Here is a 27559-nt window from a genome sequence, read left to right as displayed (position 1 = left end):
TTTTGTCGCCTCTGATTACATTGTTTCACTCAACGAAAATCAACAGAGTACAAGATATGATCCGCGGTAAAAGGAAACTTCTAATCCAGAGAAACAACTAGTTCACACCTGCCAGGTGTTTTTGTCTGTTAATCTACTGCATTATGCAATTACATTAAACTTAAAGGACAATTTCGGGCAAATTCAACTCGGGGCTGTATTTTCCCAATATTTTAGGTCTAAAAGAAGGAATCTGAAGATTTTCAGTTTAATTGCTCCCGTTTTGCGGTAGTTGTGTCTGTCCCTGCATCGCCACGGCAGCGATGAATGGGAGCGGATTGAAGTTCTGCTGCTTAGGCTGTTTACATCCCTCAAAGCCACAGACAGCGTCAGATGGCGACTCAAACATGCACCCAGAAGTTTATTTACTTCAAGCAAGTCAAGAGTTGATATTCCTGTGTTTATGACACAAACGGGAGCTTCCGACTGCACGTGAACACACAGAGCATCAACTTGGGTCTCGCGCAAGAATATTTGTCTTATTTCTTGTCAAAATGTCTCATTTCTAGTCAAAACTAAACTCTTTTCACTTAAAATAAGACTCATCACCTGAAAATGAACTTGTTTTTAGATCATTTTTACTTGTTTCAAACGAATTTTCACTTGAAATAAGTACAAAAATCTGCCAGTGAAAGCAAGTTTTTTGTGCTTGTAATAAGAAAGAAAAACTAGCTCCACTATCAGATTTTTCTACTTATTTCAAGTGAAAATATGCTTGAAATAAGTCAAAACTGTCTAAAAACAAGCTTCTTTTTATGTGATGAGTCTTATAAGTATAATGAGATTTGTTTTGACTAGAAATGACATTTTGACTAGAAATAAAACAAATATACTTGGTAAGATATTTGAGTTTTTGCAGTGTGAATTATAGTTTTACAAACATGTCGGCTTGCTTTAAGTAAATAAACTTCTTGGTGCATGTTTGAGTCGCCATCTGACGCTGTCTGTGGAAAAAAAATTGCGGCTTTGAGGGATGTAAACAGCCTAAGCAGCGGAACTTACATCCGCTCCATTCATCGCTGCCGTGGCGATGCGGGAACAGACACAACTACCGCAATTAAAACAGGAGCAATTAAGTTGAATTTGCCCGGAATTGTCCTTTAACACTTCCTATGTTCCTTTGAAATGAGTTTCAGTGGACACAGTCTTCAATAATTCCTTAACTGGGCTTTTACTGTGAAAACTCACACAGGAAGTGTTGTTAGAGCAGCGCTGAAATCACATATTTGCCTTCAGAACCTCGTCCTCCTCCTGATCGGACAAACCAAGCTTCTTATCTGCTTTAGCTGCAGATGTTTTCTACTTGTTTTGGAACGGTTGCAGAGTTTTTCCTCTTTTCTCAGAAACTCACACCAGACACCCTCACCCATCCATCATCTGCTAGAGACAAGTAAACAGCGTGCACACCACACCACGGCATCATGGGAAAGATCGGAGACACAAAGCAGACCCGCTTTAACTATGAAAATAAAAACAAGTTCAGAAAGAACAGTTCAACATTTTTATTCATTAAGTTTTTCTTTCAGATGGTTGCAGTTGTGCTTTGAAAGTTCAACATTTTGAGGAAATATTTGGTTTGGATTCATTCACGTTAGTACGGTTAATATTAGGTTACAGCTAGCAGGTGGTTAGCTTAGCATAGCAGCCAGAAGCCATGACTCTGCACCTTTAAAGCTCAGTTGTTAACATCTTATATTAATCTGTAAAGAGGCCAAAGTGTAAAAACATTTTGCTGCCATGTTTAAAAAACAAACAAACAGTTTTTATGTCTCCCGTGACGGCAACAGATGGCGGCCATATTGTTTCCAGGTTGTGTGTCCACGGTGGACACGACATCTCAGTGACACTTTGGTTGAACTTGTTTGAATTTGGCACAAACCTTCACTTGGACTCAAGGAAGAACTGGTTTGTTTTTGGAGGTCAAAAGGTCAAAGTTTAAGACTGTGGTGATGACGAGGGATGGGCACCGAGTTCAGTACCTTTATTGGTTCCCACCAAAGTACCGAGTATCGATTCACAGTCAAACGGTACCTGAACGCACCATTGCGAGGCATCAGTGAGAGTGGATGGAAGGGTCTGCCTGTAATACTGTAAAAAACAAATGAAACTGAGGTGCGGACTGTAATTAGGACCGGAGAATATTGTAACGGTACGGCTGTGATGATAAGTCAATTAAAGGGATAGTTCAACATTATGGCTAATTGGCCCATTGCCATAATCCATATAGTCATAGCAGTAGGTTCGTTACCTTTAATTGTCGGTGCAGGCTGTTTTTAGAACGGTGGAGCAGAGCCGTGAGCTGCTCAGAGCTACGCTACGGAGGCTCATGGGATTTCTTGGTTTCCCTCATCAAACTCATCAAATACACAATCCAACAACTCCAAAACGCTCTGGTGGACAAGTTCTGACCTGCACATTCACCACGCTATGAGATAATAACACAATGTTACCCAGGGCCGGCCCTGTACATCTGGGGGCCCTAAGCAGGATAAAATTGGGGGCCCTGCCTCAAATATTCATAAAACCAGCTACCGTATGCAACCCTTGCATATTTTATTGTACCTCTATCAACATGATGGCGAGCAGATATTTTATTACTAATTAGAGTCACTGAAACACTTAAAGCTGTCTAATTGCACTTGTCATTTTTTCTTCTACTTTGTTTTTGTCTGAATGTTAATGTTAATATTGTGAATGGCAATAGGTGGCTCCAAACCTGCAGTATTAAATCACTACTTTTGATGTAGCAGAAAGATAAAAGATTCTACAAAAGATTACAGAACAGATTTATTTTCTTTAAATTATCTGTACAGCTAAATTCTAGAACCCTTAAAACAAAAGTTCAGTTGAGAAGAAGATAGAGGATGTTGGTCGGTCAGCAGCATCATCAGCAGTAACCATTGGAGCTGTGGAGAAGATTAGTAGAATTTTTTTAGCCACTTGTGTACACACAATTTAATTTTCCAACAGAGATAAACATATTGTGGCAACAAACAAGAAACTTACCAACTGTATGACTGGAACCAGCCACAGGGGAATGAGGATGTGGCAACATGACATAGCCTAACAGCATATCTAATCAGCCATTAATAAATGGGTGATTGATCCTTTATCCCCTCACAGGAAAACAGCTGTTATCTTTTCACTGTAAACAGACCGTAAAATCAGCCAGGACATGTTACCTGCAGCAGGCTGGTACATGTAGCAGCTAGCCAGCTAAGTGAGCTAACACAAGCACTGACATGTTTTTCGGCTAAACGTACATCTGGTAAACATAACATTAATTAGCCTTACCTTGTCCTTGTTTTTTTTAATCATTGGCCTTCTTCTTTTTCCTATTTTCTGCACCTGATGGATTTATCCTTTTTGACATCGTCACTGTTCAAAAGCTAATCACCTCCTCGCAAATCGCGATCTCAGTGAGTGAGGGAGGGAGGGGGCCAGGGGGGAGAGAAGGGGAAGGGGTGGTGCGCGCTCGTTACCGGACAACGGCCACAGTCTGCGTTACGTTTACGTATCCGTGTCACGGTCATTGTTGCCAGTTGGGTCAAGGGTTACACGTTGCCGTTGTCAGAGACGGTTAGACAAATGATTGAGCAAAGTTTGGGGGCCCCCTAGTGGCTGTGGGGCCCTAAGCAGCTGCTTAGTTCGCTTATAGGGAGGGCCGGCTCTGATGTTACCAGACAAAGACATCAGCGGTTTTGCATGAATTTCCCTCTAAAACTCTGTCTGGTAACGTTGTGTTATTATCTCATAGCGTGGTGGCGCATTCACCACGCTATGAGATAATAACACAACGTTACCACACAGAGTTGTTTTAGAGGGAAATACAGAGACTGTTGATGAAAAACTGTCCCTGAAGGCAACACACATCAGCGGTTTTGCATGAATTTACCAACTTGTCCACCAGAGCGTTGTGGAGTTGTTGGATTGTGTATTTGATGAGTTTGATGAGGGAAACTAAGAAATCCCATCAGCCTCCGTAGCGTAGCTCTGAGCAGCTCACGGCTCTGCTCCGCCGTTCTAAAAATAGCTTGCACCGACAATTAAAGGTAACGAACCTACAGCTATGACTATAGGGATTATAGCAATGGGGGAATTTGCCAAAATATTTAACTATCCCTTTAAATCAAGAAGTTCAATCACAAGAAGTGATCTTGACTTTGGAAATCAAACGTCAAAGGTCACAATGACTTAACTGAACAAGGTTTTGGTCATTTGATGGCAATACTTAAAAAATGTTCAAGTTTTGCTCCGTCAACAAGGACAAACACATAAGGCTTTGGTGGTCAAAGGTCGAGTTGACTTTACAGAACACTTTTTATCCATTACTGGAGATTATAACATCATTTCATGCAGATGTTTCACATTTTCTACGACTCGCTGGGAGGACAGATACGACCATGATGAACTAAACTTCTTGTTTCCGTACGATACGACGGATGTGAGCACATTCCTTTGGTCAGTGATGTTAAAAAAATATTTTTGTCTTTAAAAAAAAGTCGAAAAGCTGCTTAAAGAAGGAGGAACAGCTTCACACCGAGCAGCTGAATGACCTGACAGACGAGCTTAGAGAAGCAGATTTATTATTCACTGCAAAAACTCAAAATCTTACCAAGAATATTTGTCTTATTTCTAGTCAAAACAAATCTCATTATACTTAAAATAAGACTCATCACATTAAAAAGTAGCTTGTTTTTGACACGTTTTACTTCTTTCAAGCATATATTAACTTGAAATCATTGTAGATAGTGGAGCAAGTTTTTCTTTCTTATTACAAGCACAAAAAACTTGCTTTCACTGGCAGATTTTTCTACTTATTTCAAGTGAAAATTTGTTTGAAACAAGTGAAAATTGTCTAAAACATGTTCATTTTTAGGTGATGAGTCTTATTTTAAGTGGAAAGAGATTTGTTTTGACTAGAAATTAGATATTTTGACAAGAAATAAGACAAATATTCTTGGAAAGATTTTGAGTTTTTGCAGTGTTGTTTCATCCCTTCATTTCTTCACCGACTCCTTGGTGAGCGAAGTGACGTTAGTGCGTTGTCTTCTGCTGTGAGCTGCGAACATAGAAACACCAGGTAAACGAGCGGCGACTGTCACACATCTCCGTTAGTGCACGTCTCCATGGAAACGAGCCTGGCGGGCGTGAAGCCGCTGTACTGTCCGTCGGGGCTGGGGTACTCCTCCCTGACTCTCAGCACGCAGCAGCGCGGCACGGCCGGCTGGGCGGCGTCGGCCTCGGTGGGCGAAGCTCCGAACCTCCAGGCGATGTACTGCGAGTAGGCGCAGTGACGCAGGGCGGCGCTGCGGCCGCGCTCGGCGGGCGGCGCCAGTGGGTCGCGGTACAGCAGCGCGGCCTCCAGCAGGCGGCGCCGCAGCACCAGCTGCTCGAACAGAGGAGACGAGGCGATGCAGGCGCCGTCGCCGCGCCGACAGCACAGCTCCTCCTGCAGGACGGAGGAGGAACTGCAGCCGCCGCACCGGCACCAGGCCGGCCGCGGCCGCGGGGGGCGGGGCGCCGGGTCGGGTTTATCATCATCGCGGCCGGCGCTCGGATCCACGTCGCCGCCGCCAGGCAGCAGCAGACAGAGGACGGCCATCAGCTGTCCTGTGTCCTCCTGTTGGGACGAGAGCAGATCACTGAAATGTAGGTATGTAGTAGTCATTATGTGCACTGCAAAAACTCAATATCTTACCAAGAATATTTGTATTATTTCTAGTCAAAACAAATCTCATTCTACTTAAAATAAGACTCATCACATAAAAAGCAGCTTGTTTTTAGACACTTTTTACTTATTTCAAGCAGATTTTCACTTGAAATAAGTAGCAAAATCTGGTAGTGGAGCAAGTTTTTCTTCCATATTACAAGCACAACTTTCACTGGCAGATTTTTCTACTTATTTCAAGTGAAAATTTGTTTGAAACAAGTTAAAATTATCTAAAAACAAGTTAATTGTTGGTGATGAGTCTTATTTTAAGTGGAAAGAGATTAGTTTTGACTAGAAATTAGACATTTTGATAAGAAATAAGACAAATATTCTTGGAAAGATTTTGAGTTTTTGCAGTGTGTGAATGTTTATGGCCGGTATGTGTGCAATCATGTAACCATGCTCAGTCTGGGTAATGTAATCATATTTAGTCTGAGCGTGTGTTTTGGATTGGATGTCTTATAACTGATGTGTATGAAACCACGAATCATGTCCAATCCTCCCGCAATCATGTAAATCTACTTATTGTAATACTTGTTATCTATGGGTCCTCTGTTTTTATGGACTTTTTGTGTTTAACTGTTTTATGTTTTGGGGACTACAGATGAAATCTAGCAACAGTGCCAAGTCCGGTGTATTTACATGTACACACTCAGTGTCCATTATTATTCTATATTGTCCCGTCTAAATAAACAAATAAACCTGTGTTGACATGACAGCGACAAACATACAGGACTGTACACAAGTTCTAGATATTAGATCTATCTGGTAGATAGATAGATAGATAGATAGATAGATAGATAGATAGATAGATAGATAGATAGATAGATAGATAGATAGATAGATAGATAGATAGATAGATAGATAGATAGATAGATAGATAGATAGATGGTATGATTTCAGATGTATTGTACATTTTATTGTAATGGTACAGTATGTAATTTTTATGTCTTTTTTTCTTACTTTCTTTCTTTTACTAAAAGCCTAACTAGGGACGGGAGTTTGAAACTATCATTATCTCTATAATCTCTGTATGCAGAACATCAGTCACATTGACTTGTTTGTAACGAGTGGAGGTGTCACTATGTTAACCTGCATTGTCCCTATCAAATAAACTAAAGTAAATTAAATTAGAGGTTATTCTTCTACCATCGACCGACTCTGCAGCAGAACAACGAGTCCAAAACATCAAACCAGAGACAAGAAGAACAGAGAGTCCTGCAGCAGAACACATTGTATTAAAATTAACTGATTTATACAAACTTTTTCTTGTTTTTATAACGTATTTATAACTTTACTTTTAGAGCCTAAAATATAAAAACCATCGCTCCTCTGCTGCTGCTGCGTTCAGAGCGAATCACTCGACCGTTTCATAAACCTGCACCTCCTGCAGCACTTTAATAATATTATTATCACAACGTATGACATAAAAATCAATCATCCAAGGTCTGCGGCTGCTCTCCGGTTATTAACACCTTTTTATATTTAACAAATCAAAACCAATGAGATTTATTTAATTTCTGGCTCTACTCTACCTTCCGTGGCTGAGTCGACAGCGGCTTCCTGTCCTGTAAACGTTTCTTCTGTGAACTCTTCACCAGTCGGATCTTGTCCTCGTCGACGTAGGACACACAGAGGACGCGCTGCAACATCAACAACAGCGTCAGATCGTCAGGACGAGCAGCTCTCAGTGATTTACAGATACACAACGTCACACAACTTCACACAACGTCACATCACAGGTCAGATCAGAGCGTTCGTCACCTTCTGTTCGTCGCGGACGGCCTCCACCTTCTTCTCAGCGTAGTTCTGTCCGACCTCGGCCGAGTAGCAGCTGGTTCCAATCAGCCAGTCGAGAAACATGGTCGTCTGGAGGGAAACACACACACACACACACACACACACACACACACACACACACACACACACACACACACACACACACACACACACACACACACACACACACACACACACACACACACACACACACACACACACACGATGATGACATGATGCTGACAGATGATCCACAGTGCAGAGGTGAAGCGTCTAACGGCCACTAGATGTCTCCAGAGAAACACTGAAGGAAAGAAACAAAGCTTTAACTTTTCCATCTCCTCTCTCAGCTTCTCTCTGGAGCTCTAGTAACAACAGGTCGGTGTCAGCCAATCAGAAGAGAGGAGGAGGCTCTGAGACTCTCTTCTGATTGGCTGACTGTTTTCTAAAGTGTTCCGATAAAAAACAGAGCAGATTTCAGAATAAAACACTCAGAGAAACTAAAAATCCTGCAAAGTTGTTGTTGGATGGATGGTGGGCCCAGGTGGTGAGGGGGCGGGGCTTAGTTGTGACATCACAAAGTGACGGGAAGTCCTGACGGCTGGTTTTAAGGCTCAGTTTCTGAATCCAGGCTGTGTGCATTTCTCTGTGGACTGAGGCTTTGATACTTTCACAGTATTAATATAGAACCTAGAGCTGCTTTATAATCACACTACACATGGACATCTACCTTTATACTGAATGGAGCTTTAACACAAACATCTACCTTTATACTGTATGGAGCTTTAACACAAACATCTACCTTTATACTGTATGGAGCTTTAACACAAACATCTACCTTTATACTGTATGGAGCTTTAACACAAACATCTACCTTTATACTGTATGGAGCTTTAACACAAACATCTACCTTTATACTGTATGGAGCTTTAACACAAACATCTACCTTTATACTGTATGGAGCTTTAACACAAACATCTACCTTTATACTGTATGGAGCTTTAACACAAACATCTACCTTTATTTTGAAGGAGCTTTACTGTAATAAAAACACTGTGTGTGTTCTCTCACCAGAGCGTAGTACGACAGCGTTGATCCGATGTAGATGATGAGCTGGATGTAGCTGAACTTTCCTGCCTGGAAAACACAAACTGTCACTTTGTTTGTTTTTAATTAAATTATTCATGTAACTTAAAGGAAAGGAAATAAACCTGGACCTGTCCAAACACCATGACGTCGAACCTGATGCCGAAGGCTTTGTAGAGCGTCCGCTCCTCCACACCGTTCACCGTGTTGTACTTGGCAAACCTGGTGAAGAAACACACGCACTGATGAGTTTCAGCCACTTGGAGGCAGCAGAGACAAGTGAACGCAACACTGAGAGGATGACTGTAGTGAAACAACATCCAGCTGTTACAGATGTTTCAGTGTTTCTGTGTTTGGTGTTTCTTTTCTGTTTCTTTTGTGTGTTTTTTTTCAATGAACTCACTGGTTCTTTTCAGTCATTTTAGATTCTTCATCAGCAAGGGTTAAGTTCAGATGTACCTGATGTACTGAATCTGACGGAGAGAAGGAAAGGAAAGGAGAGGAAAGCAAAGAAAGGGAAGGAATGAAGGTAATTCAAGGAAGGGCAAGGAAAGATGATGATGATGATGGGAAAGAAGAGGAAGAAAAGGGAAGGAAGGGCAAGGAAAAGAAAGGAAAGGAAAGAAGAGGGAGGAAAGGAGAGAGGAGGAACGATAGAAAACAGGAGGAAGGAAAGAAAAGGAAGCGCAAAGAGAGGAAAGGAAAGGAAAGGAAAGAGGAAGAAGGGAAGGAACGAAAGGAAGGGAAGGACAAAGAAAGGAAAGGAAGGGATAGAGGAGGAAGGAAAGGAAAGGAAAGATGAGGAAGAAAAGGAAAGGAAAGAGGAGGAAGGAAAGGAGAGAGGAGGAACAATAGGAAACAGGAGGAAGGAAAGGAAAGAAAGGAAAGGAAAGGAGGAAGGGGAAGGAGAGGAAAGTGGAAGAAAGGAAAGGAAAGGAAAGGAAAGGAAAGGAAAGAGGAGGAAAGAAGGAGAGGAGGAAGGGGAAGGAAAAGGAAAGCAGAGGAAAGAAGGAAAGGAAAGGAAACAGAAGGAGAGGAGATGAGAAGAGAAGAAAGGAAAAGAAACGTAAAGAAAAGTAATGTAAAGTGAAGTAAAGTAAAGAGAAGAGAAGGAGAGGAGAGGAAAGGACAGGAAAGAAAGGAAAAGAAAAGAAAAGAAAAGAAAAGAAAAGAAAAGAAAAGAAAAGAAAAGAAAAGAAAAGTGAAGTGAAGTGCAGTAAATAAAGGAGAAGCCTGGTGTGTGTGACCTTTGACCTTTTGACCTGTGACCTCTGACCTGAAGTTGAGTCCGGGGTAGAGCGTCCTGTTGCTCTCCTTCTCGTCCAGGCGTCTGAAGGAGTACCGGGGGAGGCAGCGCTGCGTCAGCCGGTCCAGGTCACAGTCCCACTTGATCAGGACGCCGATGACGCCGCCCTGTGGCCGAACCAGGAAACACACACAACACACTCTGACTCAACACAACCTCTCATCGTTACTAACGGAGACGGAGCTGATGTTCCATCCAAGGGGGTGGATCTGACTACACGCAGGCGTAGCTCACAGTCGGCCATATGAGGACGGGCAACTTGCTCTGACTCTGGCTGCAGTTACGGTGCAGTAGATAGGTGATCCACTCATCTGCACTAAAAAAACGATTCATAACTCTGTGAAAAATAAATCAGTATGTAGCTATTACTTTAACTATTTGCATAATGTCACTATAATGTTACTTTTACAAAAAAAAATACATTATTAAAACTATCCGTGATTCTAAATATGCTGCATCATAACTGCATAAACGTTCATAAAAATCAAACCGTTTTGAAATCGGACAAAAACTGAGCAAGTTATGGTCATTATAGCAGAATATGCAGCAGAGGCTTAATGCTCTGAGGGAGAGAGTTGCCCGTTCCAAGATGGCCGCCGTACTGGCTACGCCGTGTCATTGGGAAACAGCTGCGGGTGAGTCATCTAGTTCTTATATATATCTATGGTTCCATCCACATGTGACGGGAGGAAACTTTCACTTCCTGTTTCACTCACTTTCATTTCCACTTCACTCGACCTCTTCCCCTCCAGGCGGGACAGAGAGAGATAGAATAACTCCTGCTAAGAGTCGACTTACGAGTAACATAACTTTTAGTGAAGTGTAGGACTGAATCTTTAGTAGTAGTAGTAGTAGTAGGAGTAAACCTTTATTGCTAAGAATACATTCTTATTAAGGCAATGGCCTGGTAGGAGGTGAAAGGCCTCCTAAGGGGCAAGGGAGAGGGGGAGTACAACATTAAAATATAGACAATAAAAGCACATACGACAACAGTGACACAAAAGAAAAGAAGAATAGAGACAATAGGCCTAACATAATGCATACAAACATACCACAAAGTGACAGTTAATTTGACGTACAGTGACATACAACAATCTTTAGTGTCTTTAGTGTCGGTCTGTGAGCTGAGCTCCTTATTTATTTATTTATTTAAAGGTTTAAAAATCAGGGGCAATGCACATTACAGGTTTTCTCCGTTGGTTTGGCTCATTTTTCAAAACAGAAATTACATTCTCAAAACAACATGGGCAAACCTCCAAACCACTTGTCAGAACTGTATTTCTCTTTCATTTCATCAAATTGCAAATGTCTTCGTACATCTTTGTAAATGATTAAGTACAGGTAGCTGCAGTTAGCACAATGTCCAAGAGAATAGATCTTGTTGATCTAAACTGATTGTTGATTGTTCTCTCTAAAACATGTCGGCATCATTTCATTCTTCATTCTATAAGTCATAACATGCACAATAGTCTGTTCAGTTGTCAAAATTAGTTAAAAGAACATAATACCATGAATACCATGTATTTATTTACAGCACTGTAGGCTACTTATCATTAATAAATTGTGTTTATATTACAGTATATGATGCTGTATACCTTTTCTTACTCTGATGAATGGAAGTTACTTTACCTGTGAACAAAAATGGCTACCTTTCCTTGACAGTATGAGTGCAATGTGTGATGTCAAACCTTATGGGCTACTCTTACCCTAAAATCCTGGTTTTTTATTTTTTCAGTTTTATACACAATTGTACTCTGTTAGCTAGACAAAAAAAACTAGTCCAGTAATTATTGTCAGTGAAGCACTGGGCTCAGACTGAGAGGAGGACATGAGGGATATTTCAATGCTCCTCTGCCATAGTGACAAAACATCTAAACATTTTGACTTGCAGTGCTCACACGATGCCAAAGGGACGATGCATTTTGGGGAAACTGACTATTTGTATGAGTTTTGACACCTGTTTTGAGAGAGAGATGAGCTTTTGCCAGTGATCTATGGTTGTGCTGAACTGTAACACTGTTTTACCAAATGATCTTAGAGTTTTGAAAATGTAATTTCTGTTTAGAGAAATGAGCCAAACCAACTGAGAAAAACTGTAATAAAACATTTTAACAAATGTAAACATGCCAGGATTAGCCAAAAGGCTATTGTACATCTAAATAAATAAATAAACAAATGCATTAAACCTTGGATCACAGCTGTAACAACAACTGGACACGCGCTGCCTCTCACCTCGATGGCCATCACAGAGAACTTCTCCCCGGCCTCTCGGACCACGTCTCCCAGCCTGAAGATGGGACACAGAGAGTCGTTGCCGCGGTGACAGCTCTTCAGGTAGCCGGCGTCCATGTTGGAGAGGATGTTTCTCCTGTGAGAGAGAGAAAAAAACACAAAAATACACTCAGAGAGGAAGAGGAAGTGAAGAAGAGTCTGGAGACAAGGTTTCAGAGTCTCATCAAACATTTAGCTCTGTGACAAACGACTGGTGAGATTTAACTAATCTGTTTTATTAGAATAAAGAACCTCTGAAATTCTGATATTTGCCAAACTTCATCAACCACGACTCCAAAATATTGTCATTTTTTTCCAGGAAGATTGAAAATGTATTTAGCAAGAATTTGATGGTATATGTTTACAGTCAAACGTTTTCATGCACTGTAGGCTCAATTTTTCAAATATCAAAAAGCCGGTTGGTATTTTTGTGTAGGACAGTCTGGAGAAGCAGTCGCAGCAGGTTTGGTGTCAATTGAGCAAAAATTGTGGGAGAAGAAAAGTTTAATAAGTTTTACAGTCTTTGAAATAAAAAAAAAACAGAGTGACGGACTTCATAATTTGTAATTACTGTAGTTTAAATGTACAAAAGTTTCTAAAGTATCGGGTCAACGTTTTGGTGAAAGTTGCAAAACTGTAGCATGCACCATTGGTTTGGTAGGAATTTTCAAACTTTTTAAAGAAGAAGAAAGTATTAGCCGACCACAACCTTGGCTGCTTCATGTCTGGGTTTAATGTGCAATAGTTTGAGCTAAAAATACGATTATTTTGGCTCCTCGGTACAATTAGTTTTTCAGTTTTCAGCATCTGGCAGCTGTTGAGGCTGAAGCTCCTCGTTCCGTCTCACCTGAAGAAGTTGAACGCGGGGAAGCGGATGTTGTTCTTGATGAGGACGGTGAAGTTCTCCGCTGCTGCCAGCAGAGCCGGCCTGAAACAGGAAGTCCTCACCGTTACATCATCATACAAACCGTTACATCATCATACAAACCGTTACATCATAAAACGTCACAAGCCACAACAACAACAAATTGATGTTGAACATGAAGAGTTTTTGTGTTTCTCAGCTCTTTATCACCTGTGACGTACATAGATGTGTTGAATTTACATATATCAAATCTGGTAACACTTTATATTAAGGTACACATATACACCATTAACTAGGTGCTTATAAATATGCATATAAGTAGCACACTAACCCTTTATCAGTAATTATTAAGCACGTATTAACACCTTATTCTACCAGTAGCACAAGAACAGTAATTCTTATCAAGGTTATTATCGTTAACGAAAACGGACGAAATGACGAAAACTAGGATTGAAAAACATGCACAAACTTTTACAAAAAATTTACCACCATATTCTCGTAAATCTCCGACTTTTTCCCGTAATGTTATGACTTTTTTTCTTGTAGGAAATGTACGACTTCATTCTTGTAAATTTACGACTTCTAGTAAATTTATGACTTTATTCTCGTAAATTTATGACTTAATTCTTGAAGTCTGTGTTTTGTTTTTTTCTCTCAATGTGGCCCTAATACTCCATCGTACTATTGTGTGTTTACAAAACTAACTGAAACGTATTGAAATTATAGATAAAATAATTTTTGTTGTTGTCAATTTTCGGATTGATATGAAATCAATTTATTTCGCTTGAGCAAAAGTCCTATTTGGGATTTCTTTGAATATGACGGCAAGAAAGATAAAAGCAAAAAGTGCCTTGTGGTGGAAACGGGATAAAATATGTGGAATGCTTCTCACACACACAACCTGAACGAGCTGCTGAAATATTGAAATATATACGTAGATATTCCATATATATAGTATGTCATCCAGTTTTTTCTTCACTACGATTGGTCGTAAGAGTGGGTCCCATATAATAAGGTTACTATATGTCAAAAATGTTGTGATGGTTGTGGAAAAATGTTAACAAGTTGTCAACTGAACATGTGAAATAAAGGTTTCTTTGTTGTTTCTCCCAGCGCCGCACACTGAACCAGTTGTTTGGCCATGAGGCATTGTGAGGTTAACACATAGAGAAGTATATTATCAGCTGTCTGTGCTCTGTGTGCTTAAAGTGTCCAAAACATTCGCTGTGTTCACTTTATGATGTTAAATACAATACAACATGCGAGGTACTGTGTTGTTTATCTACTGCACTGATATGTCAAAAACAATATACAATATTTATTACACAATAGCCTACTGTTACTTACTCCGATCTTTTTGAATCCTGCACTTGACAAATAACCCAAAGTATGAAAAAACTAAAACTAAGCATTGAAAAACTGACAAAAACTAGCAAACCCGCTCTAAAAACGAATTAAAACTAACTGAATTAGAGAAAAAGAAAGTCAAAACAAAATAAAACTAAACAATACTGAAAAATCCAAAACTATTATAACCTTGATTCTTCTGCTGTAATGACTTAACTGAATGTGAAGAGTCTGCAACTTTAGTAGCTATATGGAACAAATAAGGGTCAAACTACTTGTAAATTAAATATGAAAGACCCCACTTTAGAAAAGGGAACATATTTTGAGTTAAAAACAATTCATTTATAATTATTAGGGTAATATTACCACTTGTAGTTTTGCATTGCATTCCACAAGAATAGACTTTACTAATTCAGAGTGATAAATTACTGTTCTTGTTCATTATTCAGACACAACAATGCATTAATTTACAGTGAATAAGCGATAATTAGGAGGTAATATCAGGAAAAATCTTAATTCATGGTGTAATAAAGGTAGAATAAGGTGTTACTACATGCTAAATAATTACTAATAAAGGGCTAGTATGCATATTAAAGCAGATATCAGCTTCACGGCCGTTTCGGCTAATGCTGCGTTCAAGGCAGGCTTTTGAAACCGTAAGTTACAGCTTCAAGTCACAACTACGACTTGGTAGCGTTCCAGGTAACCCGTAGCTCGTGTTTTTACCATCCTGTTGTCTGTGAAAGTTCCCTATAACGGCCACTCGTAACTTCCGACCCGTGAACTCGTACCAGATCGAACTGGTATGACTTCACAGGAAGGAAAAACACAAAGTACGAGTTTCTTTGAACGCACCATGAGTTAGCAGCCCCCGCCCTTGTCAGGCATCAATTGGTCCTCGTGCTACGTCACCACATTCACGCGCATCCCTTGGCTGCACACACAGCCCTTCATGCCGTTCTCTCTCCTCATTGGATAACACTTGTATCCCACAAGGAAAATTTTCTCCTCGGGTTACAGCAGAGCAGAGTGACGGAGAGACTCGTGTTTAGGCTGAAATACTTCATGTAAGTGATTGCTGACGGAAAATAGGACTATTTAGGACTTATATTAACAAAAACATTCCACTGATATCTGCTTTAAGCACCTAGTTACCTCAATATAAAATGTTACCTGAAATCTTTATTTAATCTTTATGTAGTAAAATAATATGTACATCTTATATATGATGAACAATAACGGCTCTAATAGAAACCTGGATGTTCAGTTTGTCTAATTAGACTGTAAATATTGGTATTACCACTATATTTATATGTAGGTGACACAACAAGACCATGAAACAGATCCATACAGATCAATAAATAATGTTAAATTAATAATAATGATAATAAATCATGCTCTTCACCTGGGGGGCGTGGTCTTGCTCTCTATTGGACACCAGGCCGAGACCTCGCAGGTTTTCTTCAACACGTCGAATTTCACACACGATCCCGTCTGGATCCCTGCGCCGGAAAAAAAAAAAAAAAAAAACACGACATGGATCGCAGGTTCGATTCCCACAGCAGGAGCAGCAGCAGCAGCAGCAAACGAGCGCTCCGACACATGAACGCCACATTCCTCAGGTCAGTGTCAGTTTGTTCCTGTGTCCTCTTTACTCTGGTGACGGGATTTCTGGGTAACGGAGTTCACTGCTGTTAAACTTGACATTAAAGGGACATTGTGTAACTTCTCCTGTCATCTATTCAGGAAAATCAGCGTTACACTGATGTTGCATTCACCTGCAGTCGGGCAGACGGCCGTCAGTAACAAACCAGATGTCATTTTAGTCACAGAAGTCCAGAGAAAGCCGGTAAAACGTGGGTCGGGTAAACAATACGACATCGCCATGACAACATATTGTCAGGTGTATTGTTTTGCCTCGTGCTGACGGACCACTTGTTTACATAGAGGCTTGTTTATGCCGTTACGTGCAGCGGCTGTCATCCGTCTGCCAAATTTCACGTGAATGCAGCATGAAAAATACGATTGAGTTGCTTGCGATATACAACCACAACGCTAGATGGGAGGAATTCCTACACAATGTACCTTTAAACATTATCTCAGTGATTGATATTTGATTGTTTATACCGTTACGTGCAGCGGCTGTCGCCCACCTGCCGTCTGCCCAATTTCACGTGAATGCAGCATGAAAAATACCATTGAGTTGCTTGTTGCGATATACAACCGCAACGCTAGATGGGAGGAATTCCTACACAATGTACCTTTGAAGGTCCAGTGTGTAATAATTAACAAGGTTTAATGGCAAAATCTGAATAAACTAGCCAAGAATATATTCGTATAAGTGTTTAATCGCTATAAAATAGAATCTGTTTGGTTTTCGTAGCCTTAGAATTCTTCTTTTATTTCTACATGTAGGAGAATGAAAATGTAAAGAGCGACAGGAAGTGAAGTTGAGGCACTTCCTGTTTCTGTCTGCACCCACCGTGGCTCTGCTGGTCCGAGGCTCCTTTCTTACAGTCTGCGTTGGTCCGACACACACTGCCGCTACGAGGGACCTGCAACACACACACGCACACAGACACACACACACACACACACACACACACACACACTGCTGCAGCATCAGAGACGTTTCCACCTCTTCATGTCGACCACCAGACAAAAAAAAATTAAAAAGGAGAAATCACCTCAGGACATTTTCCCTGCTGCTGCTGTTTGGTCACGATGACGTTCGTCACCACGAAGAACGAGTTTTTATCCTAAAAGATAAAAATAAAACGTCTACACACACTCTTTTTTAAAGGGATAGTTCAACATTATGGCAAATTGGCCCATTGCCATAATCCCTATAGTCATAGCAGTAGGTTCGTTAACTTTAATTGTCGGTGCAAGCTATTTTTAGAACGGCGGAGCAGAGCGATGAGCTGCTCAGAGCTACGCTACGAAGGCTCATTATGGGATTTCTTGGTTTCCCTCATCAAACTCATCAAATACACAATCCAACAACTCCACAACACTCTGGTGGACAAGTTGTGACCAAGAAATCCCATTAGCCTCCGTAGCGTAGCTCTGAGCAGCTCACGGCTCTGCTCCGCCGTTCTAAAAATAGCTTGCACCGACAATTAAAGGTAACGAACCTACTGCTATGACTATAGGGATTATGACAATGGACCAATTTGCCAAAGTGTTGAACTATCCCTTTAACAAACGCACACACACACACACACACACACACACACACACACACAGATCCGATCCCAACGACCACCTGTGAGGAGCCGCTGTAGTCGACGGCGTCCCAGACCAGGTCCCCGACCCCGGGCAGCCGGACCTGAGCGACACCCTTCACCTTGGTGGTGACGGAGCTGACCACCAGGTCGAACTCCTGGTACTTCCTGTTCCACAGCATCATGATGCTACAAAATAAAAGCACACAGGGATGTACACTGTAACCTGCAGCAAGAACACTGTTTTTTTTTTTGTTTTTTTTTAACCTAATTTGTTTTTTATCTAATAGCCTATTCTTTGGACGTACTCGTGGGGTTTAGTTTACCTTTCATTTATTTATTTATTCTGGTCCTTTTCAGTATTATTTATATTATAATTATTGTTTTCATTACTGCATAATTGTTCAAGATGTTCAAAGTGTTGGATGTGAATGTATAATTTCATAAACCAATGAATATATGTCTAAAAAAACTAAAAGTAGGCTACACATGAAAGTTTGACGGAGGAGGAAAAGATGGTTTTAAATCCTTTTGAACTCAGGTTTAAGTTAATTATCATTAATTAATTAATTAATTAATTAATTTGCATCAAAAATATCATGTCTGATTCATTTATACAAACATTTATGAAGCTTGTTCTCCAACAGAAAATGGAAGAAAAGTCACTCACTCATTGATCCAAAGGAATTTAGCTCTTTACCACTAACTGTCATCTCAGTAGGCTATTTCATTTTTCAACTCTAAAAAGTAAAAAAAAATCAAAACTGCACTACTAATGTAACCTAATAAAATTTTGATATGTCTGATCAATTTCAATATTTTTTGTTTTTGTTTTGAAATCTCGATGAGTCAGAAATGTTAAAGTTACATTCACCATATGTTCATCATATCTGCCAAAAACAAACCATATAAGTCATAACATTTCTGATCATACTTGATAACATCTTTATTTATTTCTATTTTGTTTTTTAAATCATTATTAAATTGGCAGCACTGATCTTCCGTACAGTTCAGCCTCGGCTACTGTGCGAGAGTGTCAACACCGTAGTGAACCGGAGTCACTCCACATGTCTCACTCTTTAAACTACACACAAACAGTTTATCTTCCACCGGAGCCCTGAGGCGGAGAACCGGGGCTTAGAGGCGGCGTCTGCCCGGGACTGAGCCGCTCCCCGCCGGCAGCAGCTCGGTCAGTCTCTCCGGTCAGGGTCTCCGGTCTGGATTTAGGGTTCATCCGGTCTCTGGACCATGGATGTATTATATTAACGCTCTGGACTCACCAGATGAAGAGCAGGATGGTCGCGTTGAGGCTCCACTTCAGAGAGCCGAGCCGGACGCTCTGGATGCGGACCAGCTTGTTGGTGTCGTACTGACAGAGGCCGAGGAGGCTGCAGCACGGCATGATGCTGCTGCTGGGGCTGCTGGTGGGTCTGGTTCTGGTTCTGGTTCCGTCTGGACCGGAGGAGGAGGAGGAGGAGGAGGAACCTCTGACTCACTCCTTCACCCTTCTTCTTCTTCCTGTGTGCACGGGTCACATGGTCAGACTCCTGCAGCTGCTCGTCAACATCAACATCTTCAACAGCTGCAACAAAACACGTCTTTTTTTTTTAACCATTTGTTTCTGTTTTTCTCATTTTGACACATTTTATTTTGCACTAGTTTTTTTTTTTTTGCACCAATGTTTCTTTGTTATTGTTTTGTTTTTAAATGCAGTTTTTCACTGTGTTTTAAATTAATTTGAATGTCTTCACACTTTGTCTGCTAATAATATTTTTATTACTGTAGTGTAGTTCTGTGATTTCCTTGAAAAGTGCTCTATAAATTATCATTATTATAATGATCAAGACCTTTTAAAGTTTATTAAATTAAATTAAATTGAAATATATATACATATATATTTAAAAAAAAAAAAACACTTTGATGAGATTCAAAATTATTGATTTAAAATAAGATTAACAAATAAGTTATGATGTATCATTATTATTATTAGATGAAGCTCTCCAGCAGGATAATCTTATTAAAATGAAGTCCACACTTTAACAACTGCAACTTTCAACCCAATAATGACTCTGCCTTATGTTTTAGGTAGTTATATTTTGATGCTGATACTTTACTGTAATATTAGTTACTGAAGAAAAAATGTGCAGGAGTGAGTTTTGTCATACATTTAAACAGATTCATTAAATAAGAAATAAACAACCTATTTAACTATGGTTCACATTTAAGATATAATGAGAAACAAAAAAGTTTGATAAGTCATATTAGCCTACTGCCAAAACCAAAACTAAAACTGATTTATGACTTGTTTTATTTGGATGTCCTTCTTCTTCCGTCCTGCAGGTGGCAGCGTCGACTCATCACTGTGACAAACTCAGAGGAAACAAAACAGGAGAAAAGAAAAATCTTCTCTCATTGTAAAAAAGAAAATAATAATAAATACATAAATATATAAAACCTTTAATGTGTTGATCAGCTGTGGGGACAAACTCATCACCATGACGACTCCATGTTGGATGTAAATAAGGAGCTCGTTGTGACGCTGAGGAACAAAGAAACTTCAGAGTGAGTCACATGACCTCGACAGGAATCTGATTCACTTCATCACTGAAAGCTCAGAGTCTGGACGAGTTTTTATTAAAGGGATAGTTCAACATTTAGTCAAATTCTCCTCTCACCATAATCCCTATAGTCATAGCAGTAGGTTCATCACCTTTAATGATCGGTGCATGTTGTTTTGTGATCGGCGGGGCAGAGACGTGAGCTGCTCAGTGAACGGTACAGGTCCCCTGTCCCTCATCAAACTCATCAAATACACAATCCAACAACTCCACAACGCTCTGGTGGACAAGTTGTGACCTGCACATTCACCACGCTATGAGATAATAACAACGTTACCAGACAGAGTTGTTTTATTCAGCCGGAACTACATTCCAGACGCGGCTGCTGGGCGGAGGGATTTCAAAAGCGAAAGTAGTTCAGAGTATTTGCTTAATGTGTAATGTTACATAATTATATATTACAATTTATTTAATTTAATACAATTGATGACTTTATTCTCATAAAATTGTGACTTTATTCTTGAAAATTCATACAAGGCAACAGAGAAACAGGATCTTTGTAAAGACTGAAGTCTTGATTTCAATAAAAACAGAAATACATATCTTTGCTATCATTTGACGTTCTGGAGATACTAGACGCAAAAGAGTAAAACAACACCGACCTCAGAGGGTTAATGTTGGTGAATCAGGTGATAAAATAAAAAGCAAACTCAGAGAGTTGTGTCGTGTCTCCAGGTTTTTCTCCAGGAGGAGATTTAATGTTGCACAAATTAGAAAAAAAACAAAACAAAAACACATTAAAGATCTTTTTTTTCCCGACAGACCCTGAAGCGACTGCACGGTGTTTCTCTGTTTCTCTGTTTCTCCGTCTCGTCACTTGAAGAGCTTCTGGAACTTGGGTTTGAGCAGCTGCAGCTGTGGGTTGTTCTGCATCGCCTGCGTCAACGCGCTGGCGTTCATGATGGGCTGGTGAACCTCGTCGAACAGCTTCTCTCCCAGCTCCTTCCTCACCCGCGCTCGCCACGCCTCCAGCTTCGGACGGCCCTCGAACGCATCGAAGCCGGTGCCGACCGGCTGCAACACACACACACGTTACATACAGTGTAGTGAGCTAAGCTACAGGTTAATGAAGCTTCACAAGCTACAAAACCTCAAAGCTTCTTTCTTTCTTTTTTTTTAACATCGAAAACTTTGAGATAAACAAATGTTAACTTCAATCATTTATTTTAAAACAAAAATGCACAAATATTCCAGTCTTTCCTATCTCTTCTCTTCCGTCTTGGACGTTGAGAGCAGCTTCATGTTTGTGTAACTGTTCTCTGAGGACTGGATTAGAAACATGAACCTGTCATGATTACTTGTTTTCACAATTAATCGCAGTATCAGCTAATCAGCTAATTGATCATAAAGCTTCCTAGATTTGAAGAGGCCCATGAATGTATGTTTGTAAACTCCTTGTCCGTGGTATTTCAGTATCAGTATTTATTTCGCACAACACACATGACATTAGTAGACAGAGCAGAAAAGAACAGAAGCAGATGTGTGGAGCGCCAGGTCTCCCAAGAAGCTATTTAAAGCTTATGGCGGGAGCCTCAAACGTAATACTAACGTATTACAAATTAAAAACTCAAAATCTTTAACCCTCTCAAGAATATTTGTCTCATTTCTAGTCAAAACTAATGTCTTTTCCACTTAAAATAAGACTCATCACCTTAAAATGTAATTTATTAACTTGTTTTTAGATCATTTTCAGTTGTTTCAAACAGATTTTCAATTGAAATAAGTAAAAAAAAGTTTTTTGTGCTTGTAATAAGAAAAACTTGCTCCACTATCAGATTTTTCTACTTATTTCAAGTGAAAATATGCTTGAAAGATATAAAAGTGTCTAAAAACAAGCTGCTTTTTTAATGTGATTAGTCTTATTTTAAGGATAATTGTTTTGTTTTGACTAGAAATGACATTTTGACTAGAAATAAGACAAATATTCTTGGTAAGATTTTGAGTTTTTGCAGTGCAGGACCTCGAAAATTAGATGCTGCTACATCATAAATTCAAAATTCAAAATCAGTAGTTTTCACCTGCATGATCTCCACGATGGCCACCAGGTCGGCCACAGAGATCTTGTCTCCGACGATGAAGGGTTTGTTCTGCAGGAACTTCTCCTCCAGCAGGTCCAGAGACTGTTTCAGGTCCTCCACCGCAGCGTCCATCTTGTCCTTCGGCGTCTCGGAGCCCATGACGACGGGATACAGAGTCTGAGACAGAGACACGGAGACACAGGGTCGGTGTTAACCGTACGAGCATCGGTGGCTGCAGCAGTCAGATAGTTTAATAAACTGCTGCACCGTCTTAAGTGGTATTTATTCAGGATTTATTCACTTTTTATCAGGCTGTTGTGCTGTTTCATTGTGTCCTTCTCTGTTTCAATTATGTCCTACTTCTAGATCATGTTTCATTGGCCTGTTTGTTGTGCATCATGTGTTGTTTTTTGTTGTCTCTGTGCTGTTAGCCTAACCTAGCCTAGCCTAGCCTAACCTAACCTAACCTAGCCTAACCTAAACTAAACTAACCTAACCTAGCCTAGCCTAACCTAAACTAAACTAACCTAGCCTAACCTAAACTAAACTAACCTAACCTAGCCTAGCCTAACCTAAACTAAACTAACCTAGCCTAACCTAAACTAAACTAACCTAGCCTAGCCTAACCTAACCTAGCCTAACCTAACGTAAACTAGCCTAGCCTAACCTAAACTAAACTAACCTAGCCTGACCTAACCTAAAATAAGCTAAACTAAACTAACCTAGCCTAACCTAAACTAAACTAGCCTAGCCTAACCTAACCTAAACTAAACTAACCCTAACTAAACTAAACTAACCTAGCCTAGCCTAACCTAGCCTAGCCTAACCTATCCTAAACTATCCTAACTTAACCTAGCTAATAGCTAATGACTGTGCATCAGATTTGGACTGAGAGTGACCTGGTTCCTTTTTCTTCTGACTCCAGCAGGAAGTCAAAGTTTCCACGTCGCCTGTGAAACGTCTTTTCAATCAAAGAAAAAAAGGGTTCAAAAGCAATTTTTTGGGTCTCAAATACTTTTTTTTTTACATTCAAACCCTTTTTTGTGTGATTGAAGTGAAGTTTGTGTTGATTAAAAATATATTTTTTGTTTAAATCAACTTTTTGGGATTGAATAATAAAGACACAAATGTATCTGTTAAATGATGTCTGTCACTCATTGTCTGTCAAAGTTTGAGAACGACCGTTCTATCTCAAATGTTGGTGACATTTACACCTGATAAACATTAGCAGCTTGTTAGCAGGTTTAGCATTGAGCTCAAACTATCGAGTTCCAAACATCATTAAAACACATCTATACAAGTTAATATACAATCTATCAATTGTGATAACACGCTACATCACTGATTATGTAACCAGTCGATGTGCAGTGCAGTGTGTCAGGTGTCATGTGGTGCCGTCCTGGGACTCGAACTCTCGTACCCTGAGCAGAAAGACCTTTGAGCCGTGAGCTCGGAGGTTCGTGTGCTGCCAGGACAGATACTCATTAACACGCGCTCGCTGCTGCAGCTCGGCTGGAAACCAGTGGCCGGCCACCGTCGAGGCGTGTTTCTGCGCCATGTACTTCAGGATGGCCGTGCTGCAACACACACACACACACACACACACACACACACACACACACACACACACACACACACACACACACAGGAGGACAGATTTATATACTAACAAAGGTCGACAAGGACAAAGTTTCAGACTGAACCATGACCCAGAGTAAAACAGCTGCAGCTCTGCAAAAACACTAAATATATAAAACATGATGACTGACAGCTTCTTCTAAAGCTGCTCACTATAAATTCAGCCTCTCCTCTTTAATATCAGATTTTAGAGAAACTGCTCAACTACTTATAATAAAATAAAACTGTGATGTGTGAATGTTAAACGAAAAAACAAAAAGATCAGGTTCTCTAGTTTTTACTATTTACTACTGTATTTACTATTATCTTAATGTGTTATTTAGAGGCTGCATTGCGCTGCCCTGTAGACTCCATTATACGGATATACGCGGCTCTTGGCTGGAGCTAATTTCTAACTTGTAATGACACCAAAGTTATCTGGGTGAGGAAATGATGGTATTTTATGCTAGAAATAAGGTCCAGATTATAAAAAAACGGTAATTATCCTTTAAATACATTGGTCATGGCTCCAGACTTTCTTGCCATGTCCTATTTACGTGAGTTCAATCCGAGTTAAAACACTAATCTGTAACTGAAAAATATAAAACCTTCCTTATATTTGACAGGGTTATGAATAATTTCGGGTTAAAGTGTAAATATATATTGCAAAAACATATATGCATAATAATGTATTTTTTTGTGAGGTGGTGAAAAACCTGCTGTTTGATTGTTCTTACAACTAGGAATCACCATAAAACCTAAAATCCATCCAGCTCTGTCATTCTGGACCGGAGGCAGAAGAAATCTCAGGAAACGCTTGTGCAGATAAAACCAGAACTTCCTGCCGCCCCGTGGGAGGAAGCGTGTGTTTGTGTTTGTGTGCGTGTGTGTTTTGTGTGAAATGAGCCTTTAAGTTTCCAGCAGCAGCAGCAGCATCAGGAAGTTTGTTTTGTTTGTGTGGGGGAATCGAACCTCTCGGTCAGAACGAAGTCTCCGTCCTTCATCACAGGGACTTTCCTCACCGAGCTGATCTGTCCGAACTCGGGGCTGTACTGCTGACCTGACACACACACACAGTGACACACACACACACACACACACACACACACACACACACACACACACACACACACACACACACATAGTGACACACACACACACACACAGTTCGATCAGAGGTTGTGTTGTAATCTGAGTGTTTGTTTTAACCCTCTGGACGCCGTTGCCCCTGCGGTGTTTTGTCTGAACGCTTTGACCTTTGACCCCCGAGGCGACGGCCGCTGTGGAGGAGTTAACGTAACTCTGCTCTTTACTCCTCGTGTCGGTGTTTACGTAACGACGAGTCCAGACGTTCACACATCCACAACGTCTGCAGCTCTGGAAACTTTATTTCTCTCTCTCTCTCTCTTTTTCCTTCACTTTCTTTTATTATTTTTTCTTTCTTTTAATTGTATGTTTATTTTTGTTTTGTTTTTTTGTCCGTTTCCAACTCTTACTGTTAGATGTTTAGTTTTTATGTAAAGCACATCGAGTTGCCCCTTTGTCTTGTCTTGGAAACTGTTGATTCATCAAAAAAACCCTCAGAAAGTGGCATCATTGTTTTTAAAGCAGCGTGAACACAAACCAACATAAACCATCTCTGTGTGTTCAGAGTGTGTGTGTGTGTGTGTTCAGGGCTTTGACATTTGCCCAAAAAATCATATTCGAACTTTGTTTGTTTATTAATATTAATATTCGAATATTTCTTGATAATATTTTAATCATTAAATGCCTCCAGTAAGTTTTTTTTTTCTTTTTAATATTCGAATTTCAGACCTACAAACTCTGGAGTAGTGAAAAATGTACAAAACTAAAACCCTCCACCACCCATTCACTTCTACTACCTTGATTTACATTTTTTTTTATTTAAAAAAAGGTGATTGTAGCCAAAAGCGATAAAAACTCCGGACAGGCTTCAAGATGAGCAGAACTCGGCTGCCTGAGTTCTCACCCCCACCCTCACACAGCTGCACTGGCTCCGCAGCAAACTCCTCATCCTCACCTACAAACCGCTGCACTCACTGGCCCCTCGGTGTTTAACCATGTTCACCTTCACCTCACGGAACCTGCGGTCTCCTCACGTACTGCAGACGCACCTTTGGGAGCAGAAAGCCTTCAGTGTGGCAGCAGCTCCACTACATCTGCACCAAGCCCAAACTCTGGATTCCTTTAAATCCCTGTTGAAGAGGCACCTGTTGTTCTCTCAGGCCTCTTGTGTTTTGTGTTATTGTTAAGTGTCCTTGTGTGTCTTGAAAGGCGCTATATAAATTGAAATTGTTATTATTATATAAGGTGACCAGTTTGCAGGAATTATCAAATCAAATCAAATAGCCTTTGTTGTCATTGCAACAGACAAGTGCAAGTGTGGTGCCACATCCATTCCAGGGCTAAAACAGACTAAAACAAGCTAAAAAGGACAATCTCAATGACACACATGTATACTCACACAAGAAAAAAAAAAAAAAGTAAGTCATCCAGTTATTAAAAATCAGTATTATAATAAAACCTGTAGGAATAAATAGATATTGCACAATAACATTAATAAAGAGTGCTGTTTGGTGCAGTGGTGCAGGGTTATTTATTTTGGCTGGTTGCTGTGGTTAATAAGTCTGATGGGCCAGTACAGGGGTAGAAGCTGTTTCTGTGTCTGTTGGTGCGTGACTTGAGAATTATGTTCGGAAAAACGAAGTTCGATGTCAAAGCCCCTGTGTGTGTGTGTGTGTGTGTGTGTGTGTGTGTGTGTGTGTGTGTGTGTGTGTGTGTGTGTGTGTGTGTGTGTGTGTTTACCTGTGGACAGGTCCACGCGCTTGTACTCGAAGGGCAGCGCGAGCGCCTTGGCGAACAGGTAGACGGAGCGACAGGGCTGAGAGAGCAGATCCAGGTACAGCTCCATCCTCACGGTCTCACGGTCTCAACGCAGCAGCAGCGGCAGATGTGTGTGTGTGTGTGTCTGTGTGTGTGTCTGTCGTCTGCTGCAGCTGCTGCTCAGGACTCCTCCTCCTCCTCCTCCTCCTCCTCCTCCTCCTCCTCCTCCTCCTCCTCTTTCAGGCTGGTTGGTTTCTAAGCGGCGGCGACAGTTCAAAGTGAGCCGACCTTTGACCTCGGCTCGGCACCAGAGTTTTGTAAACACAGCTCAGATTATCACTTTTTTTGTGTGTTTTTATCTGTGTGTGTTCAGCGTCCTCTGACTGCATAACGAGGTTACCGTGGTGACCGGGCTGCTGCAGGTCACTGGAGGCTTCTGGGTTATTAATTATCATCTTTATAAAACACATCAATCTTATGGTAACACTTCACAACATTAGAGTAGTTACTGGGGAACTAATGAGGAAGTAATGAGTAAGTTACTGAGGAACTAATGATTAATGCTGAACCAACTATTAGTTAATGGTCAGTTCTTCAGTAACTCCTACTCAAATTACTGAGGAACTAATGAGGAACTAACTATTACTTAATCATTAGTTACCCCTTTTGTGTATCCTAAAGTAAAGTGAGACATCAAAATGAGTAACTACTCTAATTTTGTGTAGCTACCTTAGTTCCTCAGTAACTTCTCATTAGTTCCTCATTAGTTCCTCAGTAACTTCTCATTAGTTCCTCATTAGTTCTTCAGTAACTTCTCATTAGTTCCTCA

The 27559-nt window shown here is 40.4% G+C and overlaps 2 protein-coding genes across 2 annotated transcripts; both read right to left on the bottom strand.

Moving 5' to 3' along the window:
* Nucleotides 1-5115: 5115 nt before the first annotated feature.
* On the bottom strand, nucleotides 5116-19062 carry p2rx7 (purinergic receptor P2X, ligand-gated ion channel, 7). The gene is made up of 13 exons (XM_083979020.1): nucleotides 18914-19062; nucleotides 17675-17822; nucleotides 17094-17165; nucleotides 16889-16961; nucleotides 15812-15908; nucleotides 13042-13122; nucleotides 12156-12291; nucleotides 9894-10030; nucleotides 8749-8839; nucleotides 8603-8668; nucleotides 7517-7621; nucleotides 7288-7395; nucleotides 5116-5662 (listed from the first exon to the last, which is right to left on the bottom strand). The coding sequence occupies exons 1-13, from the start codon at nucleotides 19033-19035 to the stop codon at nucleotides 5141-5143; spliced, it is 1758 nt and encodes a 585-aa protein (XP_083835146.1). The 5' UTR covers nucleotides 19036-19062; the 3' UTR covers nucleotides 5116-5140.
* A 1847-nt stretch (nucleotides 19063-20909) lies between these two features.
* Nucleotides 20910-26909, bottom strand: LOC310992054 (glutathione S-transferase theta-3-like). The gene is made up of 5 exons (XM_083980021.1): nucleotides 26713-26909; nucleotides 24859-24946; nucleotides 23690-23846; nucleotides 22270-22446; nucleotides 20910-21265 (listed from the first exon to the last, which is right to left on the bottom strand). Exons 1-5 carry the CDS (start codon nucleotides 26816-26818, stop codon nucleotides 21065-21067), a joined length of 729 nt encoding a protein of 242 aa, XP_083836147.1. The 5' UTR covers nucleotides 26819-26909; the 3' UTR covers nucleotides 20910-21064.
* Nucleotides 26910-27559: the final 650 nt, after the last annotated feature.

The sequence above is a fragment of the Trachurus trachurus genome (genome assembly GCF_905171665.1).
Source record: "Trachurus trachurus genome assembly, chromosome: 9".
In the NCBI taxonomy this organism is placed as follows: domain Eukaryota; kingdom Metazoa; phylum Chordata; class Actinopteri; order Carangiformes; family Carangidae; genus Trachurus; species Trachurus trachurus.
This window is presented reverse-complemented; position numbering and strand designations above follow the sequence as displayed.

Excerpts from the sequence above, each read along its gene's own strand:
- p2rx7 (XM_083979020.1), bottom strand. The coding sequence starts at position 19,035 with ATGCCGTGCTGCAGCCTCCTCGGCCTCTGTCAGTACGACACCAACAAG. Across the intron at positions 17,823-18,913 it reads ACCATCCTGCTCTTCATCTG|CATCATGATGCTGTGGAACA; the intron begins GTGAGTCCAGAG and ends TTTATTTTGTAG. Across the intron at positions 5,663-7,287 it reads TGTCGACTCAGCCACGGAAG|GAGGACACAGGACAGCTGAT; the intron begins GTAGAGTAGAGC and ends TCGTCCCAACAG.
- LOC310992054 (XM_083980021.1), bottom strand. The coding sequence starts at position 26,818 with ATGGAGCTGTACCTGGATCTGCTCTCTCAGCCCTGTCGCTCCGTCTAC. Across the intron at positions 23,847-24,858 it reads GACTTCGTTCTGACCGAGAG|CACGGCCATCCTGAAGTACA; the intron begins GTTCGATTCCCC and ends TGTGTGTTGCAG. Across the intron at positions 22,447-23,689 it reads CAAAGGTCTTTCTGCTCAGG|ACTCTGTATCCCGTCGTCAT; the intron begins GTACGAGAGTTC and ends TCTCTGTCTCAG.